The 12,834-nt window shown below is 38.7% G+C and overlaps 1 protein-coding gene across 8 annotated transcripts in view; it reads right to left on the bottom strand.

Moving 5' to 3' along the window:
- Window positions 1-12,834, bottom strand: part of NRXN3 (neurexin 3) — a 906,050-nt gene that overhangs the window by 852,122 nt on the left and 41,094 nt on the right. For 5 of the 8 annotated variants that reach the window (XM_063399086.1, XM_063399087.1, XM_063399090.1 and 2 more), the window contains exons 3-4: window positions 11,502-11,531; window positions 9,161-9,172 (exon numbers count right to left, since the gene is read on the bottom strand). In XM_063399086.1, the coding sequence (XP_063255156.1) occupies window positions 9,161-9,172; window positions 11,502-11,531 (42 nt within the window). The remainder of the gene's footprint in view (window positions 1-9,160; window positions 9,173-11,501; window positions 11,532-12,834) is intronic. The other 3 variants (XM_063399089.1, XM_063399091.1, XM_063399092.1) reach the window with 1 other exon arrangement.

The following is a 12,834-nucleotide window of genomic DNA, read 5'->3' as shown; positions in this document are numbered from 1 at the left end:
CAAGAATGTAGCAAAGAAAAATTACCCATGTGTGTCTCTACTATCATATCTTAATATAAAATTGACTGATAAATTGAAATGCTGAGCTTGGAATTGAGTACTTTAAGTACAGCAAATAATTTCTAATGAGAACCTTACAATATGACCATTCTGATTTTTCCAACTTTAGGCAAAGACTTTTTCCACAATCTAGCATAAACAGTCTGTCACATTGTGGCAAAATTATTTTCTGTTCAAAGTGCCAATGATCAATGCCATAAAGCGTTCTTTAGAACAGTATTTCGTGAGACAAGTAACAAAAGTTATGTTTCTTTTCAGCAGTTTAACAACAGGGGAAAGACAAATTAATGGATATTCAGGAACTGAACAAATTCTGGGGAAAAAATAATTTGGTAAACTGAAAGATAAAAAACACATGTAGAATGCAGCTTGCACACATGCCTACAGACTTCCCTGAGACTCTCTGCAGAGTAAGACTATCCAAAATAAATAAGAAAATGGTCAAATAAATGTATTATTTGGATGAGGGAGTTGGCCAGTCCTGCAAGATACTGGTGCCTGAAAGATGTGTGCCCTTCGTCAGAGCTGGGAAATGCAAATACACAGCAATGCTAGGGCTGCCCTGGGTTTTATAAAAGCTTGCAACATCTTTAATGCAGAGCTAAACGAGAGCCTGTAATCCCTGCGCTGCGATGCAGCAATGTGCTCTCCCCTCACAGGACAAGCCAACAGCTATGCAAGATCCTTTTATCAACATTTACAGGGTTGGAAAATAACTGTTCACAGTTTGATTCCCAGCACTATCGAGTGAACCAAGAATTTCTCATAGAACAGGCAGCTGAATACACATGTAAAAGACAAAGGTTCTTCAGTGATATTTATTCTAGCCAAGTTTTAATATTTCAAGGCTTATAGCAACTAACTCTTTACATAATCAAATGTAATTATCTGATCCCAGCTGGTGATCAGAACATTCATCATCAACCTGGCCATTATTAATATACCAGTAATTAGGGGAATAAAGGTGTATGGTTCATAACGCTGGCTTAATACAATTCACTATACCTAATAAGACCCTAGATCCCTTTGAAATACAATTATTTTAACATATTATACATTTTTGTTACTATTACTAACAATGAAAAAGCACAAAGATATAGTATTTTAGAGCAAATACTGATTTTATTTTTAGTTCTCAATAAAAAGAATTTAAACAATTAAAGCGAATCATGTTTTGCTTTAGAAATAATCTGACCCATCAGCAGCTCCCCAGTCAAACTGTGATTTGAGAGAAAAACTCGATTAAAATGCATGCAATTGACAGAATCAAATCGTAAACACTTACCTACAAATATTACATACCATCTTCTTGCTCTACTGTAGGAGAGGAGGTGATTTCTCAGGCACCACTGTGTGGTACTGCTTGGCAAATGCTACTGACTTTTTAATGGTGACAACTGTGTACACAAATCCTAGAAGTACCAGTTCTGTTTAAAGCCTTTCCCCCACAGAGCAATGCTGGTAAAGAACCATTTTTGTTCAATGCTTTGCAGTGTTTAACAAGAGGACTCAGTCCATAATTTAGTGAGAATGATCCGGAATCCCTCAGGTTAGTGTTGGAACCGTTTTAGAATCAGATTCTTCCCTGCACTATTTCTTTTACATTGGTGCATTTCCTCTGCTTCAGTATCAGGTATACCACAATAAAATGCTTTTGGAATAGTGACGAATATGGCTTTCAATATCATTGCATCAAACCTCTCAGTATAAAAAGCATATCCAGTATAATACCAATATCTCACAGAAAATCCTTCTGTAACAGAATTTGGGGACTTTATCCCTGCAGGTACACAACACATTCCAAGTGAAAACACTATTAATTTCTATTGGCTTCTCCAGCTGTTTAGGGATGCAGTAGACTCAGCACAGCAACTTGCAGGATAGGTTATCAGGAACCAAAATTTCAAAACAAAAAGCTTTCAAAACAAATGAATATGCCACAACCTGTGAGGGCTGCATTCACACCTGATTCCTTGCTCTCTGCAGTGGTATTTTATATTATCTTCCCTTATTTTCATAGCCTATCAGTACTGATTTTATACATGCACTCAAAACTATCAAGGCTCTTGAAATGAATGAGGAAATGAAAATCAGCATGAGAAGGAGCTCTAGCTCCATGAAAAGGTGAGTACAGTCAAATAAATGAAGAGTTCCGGGTGTCACAGGAAGATGTGCTTTGCCAAAATCAGAATCAAACCCCACAATATTCATGTGGGGAAAAATCACACACCATTAGATATGAATTAGTAACTGACACACATGACCTTCTTCACAGTAACAGTTTTACAACCATTTGCATGGCGTGTTATTCCCTGATCGCTAGTCAAAATATTTACCAGCTGGTAAAGCACAGCAAATAAGGCTGCTGTTTGTAAGCTCTTATTTTTAATGTACAAAATCCAGCTTACACAGCACATATTTTCTAAACTGTTCAATACCATAACGTTATCTCTCTAGCCCACAGAAGGCCACAAGGAACCTTGAAACAGGAAACTCCCCTCTTTCACAGGGTTTCCTATTTTTACAAGACTGTCTGATGTGTGTGACGGGGTCTATTTCAGTTCCTGATGGCATTATCATCACTTTGCACTTTTGCATTACCATAAAGCCCAGGAAATAAGCTATTACCCACCACACACCTCCCAAACGTTATCCCAGACAATCATGCACTCACAAAACAGCATTAACTGTGAGAATTAGAGTCCATTTAAACTGCAGCTGTTCCTTCATTCCTAAATAGGTTCTTAGATCAAAACTTCTCCCTGACTGGTCTCATTATTGAATGTCTGTTTCAGCTGGAAGAAGTAAAAGATCACTTAAAAAAATTTTATGTTTTACAGATAACATTCCTTCCCTGTAATATGACAGCCAGGTAAATAACGTTAAAATAAAGAATTTTTAAAAAAATACAGTGGTCATTTTAGCTATCAGATTTGTGAGCTGAAATTTTGCCTTCAAATCATCTCTGGCAAAAGAAATGAACCTGTCATTTTAAATTTCTATTTCTAGTTTCTCTTATTTTCAGAATCTTAAGCTTCAATTATTCAAGGGAAAGATGTTCTGTTTATTTTTAATGACAATACTAACTCTGCATTTGCTATTAAATGCAAAACTTAAATCCTAGATTTAATATACATGCTGGTCTTCTTTTCAGCTAAAACCCCATGCCCTAAAAAGGCCCCAACTCCCACAACCCTATATTCTACTATTATCAGAAAAGATAATTATGTTCCATTTCCTGCTCTGTTTCTTTGTCTCTTTGTTACCATCCACTGGAAGGGCTTCAATCTGCAGAGAAAAAAACACTTTCAATTCTAAACCAAAAAACCCAAATGTCAGGAAAATGCACAATGTTTCTTTAAGAGTCAACAGTAAATTAACTTGCCCGTAACAGTGCAATAATTAGCAGTTAGTAGCTTATTAAATGGATGGCAAAGGCCAAGCTGCCATCTGGGATCTCACGTTTCTTGTGATTGTTTTTATGTCAAGATGTGCAACTTGCATTAGCTTTCATGCCACTGCGCTTGCCCTTACTTTACATGTAAATTTTAATGAAACATACAGCACTTTAAAAATCAGACATCCATCAGAAGTGCTATTAGCCTGCCTCTTACAAAGCACATGGCCTGTTTTGCTACCTCTGCATCTCTACACACCACTGAATGCCTCAAATGAAGAAAACATAGGAAGGGGGGCAAAACAAAAAGCCTTTCAATGATATCAATTAAATACTCTCTCTGGGCAGATAGAAACCTGAGATTCACTGAAAACAGAAGAATACAATACAGCCTAAGATGACAATATTTTAGCTCCTGTTAACACACAACACAACCACAATGCCTTTAACTCTCACAGGAATCATTCTTCTTAATAAAAATGAAAGCCAGCAAAGCAAAGAATCAGCTGCTTATTCACACATCAGAAGGACACAGTTTTAAAACAAGGCAGAAAGAAAACATGTAAGAAAAAATTAATTACCTCTAAACTACAAAATACTTAACACATTATGAAATATGTTATGCACACACAATATTTGTAAACACACTTACTCATAAGCACAAACAAAAATAATTTACCAGAACTTTCCTATTATGTTTGTGTATATAAATGTATTACAAAGAGGTATAAAAAGAATAAGACATCTATTCCTTTGCATTAGTGGATATTGAACATTTAAGTGACTTCATTCTCCAAAATTTAGAAAACGTCATCACCACTGAAATATAAAGAAATAGGATTAATGCTTTGCAGAAATGCCACCCAATACCTTACATGTGAAATTCATCAACTATCAATCATCTCTAATTAGACTTCAACAAATTGCATTAAAATATTTCTTTTTTCCCTAAATAAAATATGAAACGAGAAGCAAAAATTCATTTTAAAAATAACTTATTCCAGAAGAATAACATCTTCATTCAAGGAGCTTTGATTCTATCAAAGAGGTTTTGCATATTTGGTATTTGCTCATTATAAAATATAATAAAATGGTTGCTTTTTTCAAACAGTCATTAATGGTAAAGTTAAAACTGAAAGTCACCATCCTTATAATAATGCAAGATTTATTTTTCTCACCAAAAGAAAACAAACCCACTACCATATTTTAGAGTCCTTTCATTAATATTTTTAGATGTAGAAACCAAAACCATACAATATTCACATCTCACACCCAAAATATTAAGATACTTTACAGAGCAAACCAGAGCTTAAAAACCACTGCCAAGGGTGTCAAGACAAATGTAATGTTGTTTTTCTCCTTGTAAATTAGACATTTAGAGAGCACAAATGATTTAATTTGTTACTGATGTTTCACTTCAACATTTGCATAAATTCTTGGCCATTCAGCTGGGCTTATTCACATACAACTATAGAACCATTTACACTGGAAAAGCCACTTAAGGTCATCAAGTCCAAACCCCAGCACTGCCAAGTCCATCACTACACCATGTCCATGAGCATCCCATCTATGCATCTTTTAAACATCTCCAAGATTGGCGAGTCAACCACTGCCCTGAGCAGCCAGTTCCCATGTTTGACAATTCTTTCCATAAAGAAATTTTTATTAAAATCCAATCTAAATCCATTCCTGGTACAACCTGAGGCCACTCCAATTCTGTCTCCTGTTACTGGGACAAAGAGGCTGACTCCAACCTTGCTACACCCTCCTTTCAGGTAGTTGTACAGAACAATGAGGTCCCCCCTCTTTTTCTCCAGGTTAAACACTCCCAGCTGCTCCTCATCAGACTTGTGCTCCAAAGCCTTCACCAGCTTCGTTGCCCTTCTCTGGACACACTCCAGCACCTCAATGTCTTTCTTGTAATGAGGAGCCCAGAACTGGACACAGCACTCAAGGTGCAGCCTCACCAAGTACAGGGGATGACCACTGCCCTGCTCCTGAAGCAAGCCAATACAAATCCTAATGGTACTGCTGCTGAAAAAGAACTTGAAAATATCTTCTTGATCAGTAAGGTCCAGTCATTTCCTTCTATTCAAGCCCACAAATGCTATTTCATTTTCCTGTGCCATTTACCTTCAGGTCAATTTTATTGAACATCTGAAAGAAGTAAGAACCTCATTCTCTGAGAGCAATGCTCAATCTTCTAAGACTTAAAAGACCTACTTCAGGTAGGACCAAAGCAGACAATCTGATTTTGCAACGCTGGTTATTAAATGGTGAACTTGGCAGTAGCCTTTGCTACAACATGCATTTTAAAAGATCCCACTCTTCCCCTTCTCTCTGACAATTAAGAAAAATCCTACCTCATACTGAAAATGAGTGGGCAGCTGTGTAGCACACATCGAGCACAGCTACTGATGGATGGAAGGAGCCACATGCCTTTGAGAAGAGCCAGAAGTCTGCAGACTGCATGGGTGCTACAGGGTGTGCTGTGCACACCCAGAAACCAGCCCCACTGGTCCTTCTCTGCATCAGAGAGGGCATCTTCAGTTCTTTGGGTACCTGGCCCACTGGATTCAATGGGAATTTTGCTATTGCCTTCAAGAAGACAAAGGACTTAATTCACTGAAAATAGCAGATTCCCACCAGGAATACAGACAATTTTCAAAGGAGACATGAGCCTCAGCAGAAGTCAGATCCAAATCAAGAGCAATGGTAAAACAAAACCCACATGATGGAAGGTAACAAAATAGCAAATAATCATTTCCTTAACAAAGACTTTCAAGAGAACAAATTATACGGAAGACGGTGATAACACACTAACTCCAGTAGCAATTGAAAGTTGGATATTTATAATTTCCTTTGATATCATTTATTCGTGGGGAAGCTTTAGGGAAATAAACTTAATATAATTGTTCCTTAATTGCCAGTACCTCTCCAGAAGAGAGGTTATATTCAGCAATTCTTGTCAAACTAAACAAAAGTCCCTGGTCTTCACACTTTTACCTCACCTCCACAACTACTTCCATACCTCAAATAAGAACTTATTGCATTTAACCTGAAACCTCAGTTCAGGTTAAAATACAAGTGATATCCAGGTGCGTGTCTGTAACTCAACTACTCCAGCCATTACCCCAGAACACATACACTTCATCTTCTTCTACTTTCCAGGAACTTATATATTAAAAAAAATTTAAATCTCCTAAACATTTTTAAAAGGATAGATGCAGAGAAAGCCTATTTACTGCAGTGGAAACAACTAATCAAACACTTGCTTTAAATGATGAATGCAAGGTCACAGACCGCTATATGCTGTGAAGAAGTTTTATGAAATCAAATACATCATATCCAAAATTAAATCAAATACATCATATTCTTTGTCTACCTACATGACATAAGACAGAGGTGTTGCTAGTTCTTACTAAAAACTACAAGAACACCAGAAAAATATGAACCTTCCATGCAAACACTAAAGGCATCTGGTACCTCTTTCTCTGTGAGCTGAAGGCCAGGTGTGGGTTCAAAGTTACAGTTTGAGCCCCCTGAAAGCAATGCCATTTTTCACATGGACTGATGGCTCTCTGACAAAGTCACTTGCTATAACTAGAGCTAAAAACTACACATAGCTGAGAAGTGAAATTATATTTTAACTCAATGACACAATAAATTAAGTTCTGGTACATATGAATTAATTGTGGACTATATGTTGTAATCCTCATGCCTACCAGCTCATTTAGGAGATTTGCCTTGGACAAGACTTTTAGCTTAGTCTTACACAGGCTGGCCTGAAGCATAAATGCCACCCAAGAAAAGAACATGAACTAACATCACACAAGACTTGCCCTGATCTATACTGACCCTTAAACCACACTAAGCCATACATCAGCTAACTGAATTATTGGCAGCTGTGCTGAGGCACAGTAACATTTCATATGGTCTGCTTAAGGTTGTCATATTTTTAGTGTATATATGGGATTATTATGTTCTGATGTTCACCTCTGGCTGAGAAGATAGGTCTGAGTACAGCTTAGGTATTACCCTCCATCACCCCAGTCTGCAGAGAGTAGAAAAACTACAAAATTAATTACTGTAATATTTTTCCAGCCTCAAAATAGAACAAATAATATTGATTACATAATGTACTCCATCACAGAGAATTCAACAATACAAAATTGTTAGAAGAAAGCTGAGCATCAGAAAAAGGAATCATACAGATTAAGGTGTTTAATACACCATTGTGCTGCACGGAATTCAGATATTACAGGAGTAGTAATTATTGAGCAGAGACCGCTTTTGCCTCAAAGGAAAGTTATCGTGAACAAATCCTCTGAGCTCATATCCCTCCCAAACTCATAGCTGCACAGCTAGGCATTTCATTCCCCAGTGTCTTACTGGCACGGACACAAGCAACATCCTCCAGTAAATAGATCAGATTTTTAAGCAGGGGAATGGAGTAAGCCTCAGCAGAACAAAACCTTTTCATCTTTCCCATTGGAAAACAGTGACAGAGGAGGTACAGCTGACACCGAAGAAGGCTCCAAGCATCAGCACCTTGTTATCTGAAAGTCTCTCATACCTTTTCTATGTAGCCTCTCATGGGCAGCTCCACACAGTTCTGGCTCTTTCTCTCCTTTTCTCTTCTTTCTGCAGTTCCAGCTCACTCCTTCCTGTCCCTAGCACGGCCACCTAACCATGTCTGTCCTACATACAGCACCTTACCCCTCCTGTCCCTTCCTCCTCACAGCACAGCAACAGGCTCCAACTGCGCCCAACCAGCCAACTCACTCTTTATCACACCCAGAGCCGTCAGGGCAAGGCTGTTCCCACTCTTGGGTAATTAACACAGCTGCAATATATCAAGGGCAAGATTGCCTTCAGCACTATCTCTATCTGTCCTCCCACAAAATAGGACCAAAAAAAGATTTTTCTCAAGCCATATTTATAATTTATCCATCAATCTTCACTTTTCCTTCCAGTCCAACTGAAGACCCATAGCAAGTTTGCAGCATTTTGCCTTTTTGGCAGTTTTGGTAAAGGATGCATGACTTCCCTCAGCACACCTAAGACAGGTGTGAACTGCTGAAGAGCAAGTTGGAGCCCCAGAGCAGTCTAGCATGCCCTGTGCTGTACTGGGGTGCAAAGGAAATGGACCTCTCTGTTTAGCACTGCTGATTACTTATGCTTCCTCTGCAGCTTTTTTGCAACTCAATTTCTCTTTGAAAAACACCTTAGCGCTAACAGAAATGATGGGAAGCAGAGCTGAGGGAAGAAACAATAGCACCAAAAACCTCCATTGTTGATTGGTACTGGACAAGCCCAGGTTTTGCTGCCACCAACACCAGTAGCAAAATTACCAGCAGTGGCATCACTCTAGTTCAAGTGTCAGCAGCATGAGCTCACTGGCCTATGGCTCCACCTTTGACTGAACTGACAAACCCTTTGCACCCCTCATCACCAACTACAGATGGCCTGACACTGCACAGCCCATATTTAGTGTGAATAGGGAAAAAACAACATCTCTTAGCAAGGCCTCGAAGCATTAATCTTAAATATTTCCTGCATAATTCAATAAAAAAGACTGTTGAGAGACTTTTAAAAATAAAAGCATTACTTTTCAATATGGAATGCATTCATAAAAGTACACTTTGCCCATCAACAAACATTTTACAAGCAATGAAGTCTTAGGAAGAATGTGATCTCTACCTTTACTTCTACCTACAGACAGGAAGGTGTGTGTCCAGTTAAGAGGAGGAACAAGAGAGTTGTCCGCCACGGAGGAGGCAAAAGAGAAGAGAAGGAGGAAACAAAAAAAAAAACCAGAAAAATATGTCACTGGAAAAACTTAGAAAAACAAGAAAATGAGCATATTTATCTAGCTGCCAAACCCAACAAAACACAATGTCAAGGGAGAAACGAGAGACACACCACAACTAAAGCACAAAGCAAAGCTTAAACCACTGACAGTACAATCAGCAGCTGCCCGGTTAAGCTTTAATTTGATTTTCTACTGAGAAATGCAAACTGCTCATGCAATACCACGCCAGTGATATGCCTCAATCCACGTCAAATTCAAAACAGCAAGGGAAACAACAGAATAGGACAGGAAAAAAATAAATCTCATGGTAATATATTTGCTAAACACATCTCACCTACCAGAGCTAATGTATTTGTATATAATGTTGACATTGCATATTTACTCACACATATACATTTACATATTTTATATCCATCATATTTTTATAGAGAGTAAATATTTATTAAAAGGCAATATCTGTGAGTTTGTTGGCAAGAAAGGAGAAGCCACTGTTCCCTGATGTGTTACAAATAAACAAGGGTGCCTGAAGTTGCCAGAAGCCAACAGTTTTCACATTTTTTGCCAGATGAGGGAATATAAAAAGTGCTGATGGCCTGAATAGGTCATGCAAGTCTTCATGAGCCAGCTGGGTTGCAACTTGTAATTTAAACGTCCAAGTGCCACTGTTTACATAATCCAGTGCTAAATCACAGACTACTACAAAGAAATGTTCAGTGTTATTGAGAATGAAAGTGGTCATCAACTGTTCTGATCACTTCCAACTGTTCCATCACTGTCTCTGTCAAAGCAGCTTGTCATACTCAACTGCATCCAGAGCAACTAGGACATGCTTAAGAAACCTGTCCGGTGGATGATCCTTCAATAAGCCCAGCCGAACAGTAAGAGGGGACAGAGAAGGAACCCAACACTTCCCAGAGTTTAGTCAGATGCTCCACAAGCCAAACACCACAGTCTTAGTGCACATCTATAAAGAGCCAAATTTTCCAACCTTTCCTACCACACAGTTGAGCAGTATAGAGACTGAAAAGTAAGCCCCTTCTTCACTTCTGATTGTTACCTAACCTTTCCTGACCTCAGACCAGACATCTATCTTGAAAAATAGAATAAAAACTGATTATGTTTTAAGTCTTTCTACATTTCACTGAGATACATAGAAATTATGTCTGTTTTACTCAAACACCTAATTAATCTTTAGCCTTCAGAGGCACTGTGTACTAACTCCTTGGATTGTCTATCATCAGATACACGCTTATTTAATGCCAAAAAAACCTTTTGCATGCATCTAGTCGAGGAAGGCCTCATCAGGCTTTAGAGTCAAAACTTACATTTTCTTCTGATAGGCCAAACACTTGGTCTGGTCTTCCTAGTGTACCATTTGCACAAACCTTGCATTAAGTCTTAAGTCATTTCACTCCTGCATTCACAAGACTAGAAGGCATCAGGAGTGCTATTAACTCCTGTGCATCCATGTCAGTAAGACACTGGCACTGCCAGAGGAAAACTGAACCACAATTCTCCTCACTTTATCTGTTCTCACCAGCTTCTTACTCCACATCCTCGCAGGGCTAAATGGGATTAATTATCCCATCCAGTCACAGCCAATAGATCTGTAACTCAGTGCAGGCTGAAATACTAAAATGTGATCTCTGATCTGGCCTAGATCCCATTTGTAGTCCAGTATGGGGTTAGCCCTGTTGTTCTTCTCAATCATTTTATTCTGTATGTATTTGAGTATTTTAAATTGCAGACACAGGACTTTATATTATTTTATATTATGCAGGACAGGCCATTATATGCAAATTTCCTCAGGATTCATAATGAGTAAGGATCATGCCACAAGGGCTATTAACATACTTTTTTGTAATAATTGTATTCCTAAAATAATGATCAATATTGAGGTATACATTTAGTAGGCAGAAGTGGTAGTCATTACAGCTGGCACAAGAAGAAAGAAATGGCAAGATAAAGTAGTTGGTGGGCTGCATGGAAGAGGAATGCATACCTTTTTACCATCCATGGAATCATGTCATGCTCCCTCCTGGGCATCTGAGTCCCAGATTGATAAGAAGCCTTGGCTTATTGGGATGCAGAGGCAAAAATGCAAATGGCTTGACTGGCAGGCTGTAAGCTTAGTTGCTTTTGTTACGCAAAGTCCAACACAGAAAAGCAGTAGGGACAAAGCTCTTTCATGATCAGTGACAGAAACAAAGAAAAAGTGGAAGGACTTACCTTGTTCACCCATCATCAGGTGAGAGAGGCCTGAGAGAGAGAGAGAGGAGAGAAGAAGTAAGAGAAAAAGAACAAAACTGAAAAAGAAGCAGTAATATCCATGCACACCACTCACAGTCCAATACCTGTCAGGATTGGAGCTCACATACTTGAACTAGGCCAAGTATGGTTGTAGCACACAGGGCACAAACATTTGCAGGTGCTGCTTCTCACACTGAGCAGGAAAGCATCTGTTACTGGTAGAAAAAACCTGCTGCTCATTGCAGAATTGTGTCTGAGGTTCAGCACATCCCTTGTGGGGGGTGACTCCAGAGGCACTGCACACCACTATAGCTAAATGGGCTATGAAAGCCAAGGTCTGCAATGAGAGTCTGCAGAGAGCTGCTGTTCCTCTGGAGAGATACAGAAATAACTTCTCCTCAGCTAAAGACTTAAATTCAAGATTGCAGTGGTCAGTAAAAGGGAGGCCATGATCACACCACACCTGCTTCAGATGAATCCTCTGGTCTAAATGCGTACACAAAGTTATCATTATCAAACGTGTGGCTTCATTGTGTATTTTTAGGAGTATATCAACCCTGCTCACATTAATTAGACACCAGTACACCAGACATAGCAAGGACTAAAACAATTACCTGTAACCTATTTAAATACACCTCCACACCCTTTCTGGGAAGAACTGCAGATTCAGTTTCCTAGGACAGTGTGTGACTTTATGGCTCTATACCTAAAGCTCCTCTTCAGTTTCATAATTGCAGGTAAAGTCAGAAAGCAGCACAGTTCCCCTCAGCAGAGACAGTCATTGTCAGCTCTGCAAATGAGGTTGTAGTGTTCACTTGGGCTGCTCCACTCCCTGATAATTCTTTCTGGCACAAACCTTGTTTGTTTCAATTAAATTCTATGTCTAGGACCAATTTTCAAATAGGTTTATTGTACTGCATTTATACAAATATTGTTTAGATATTTCTCTACATATATCCATGCCCAAGCCATGAAGCATGAAGTGACCCATTAATCAATTTTGTGACACAAGACACGACAGATCTAACATAGCAAAAATCAAATCCTACACACTCAAGCCATCGGGGACTCTGTTCATACTTGGTTCCCTGACCAATTTCCGTTAGCTTGACTCCTTCTCACATCTCCTGCCTCTTATAGCACTTAATATGGCAGGGGCTTCAATACATGCACATACACACCACACATCCCATAAACTTTAAGTCAGTTTTTTAATCAAACAGGGCTGTGGCTTTTTAATTTCACGGAGGCTGAGAGGTCAAATGAATTTATTAGAATGAGAATTTTCAACAAGCAGCATGCTGAGTTTGAA

This window comes from Prinia subflava, chromosome 5 (assembly GCF_021018805.1).
Source record: "Prinia subflava isolate CZ2003 ecotype Zambia chromosome 5, Cam_Psub_1.2, whole genome shotgun sequence".
NCBI classification, from domain to species: Eukaryota; Metazoa; Chordata; class Aves; order Passeriformes; family Cisticolidae; genus Prinia; species Prinia subflava.
The sequence above is the reverse complement of the archived record's forward strand: the minus strand, read 5'-3'. Positions and strand labels throughout refer to the sequence as shown.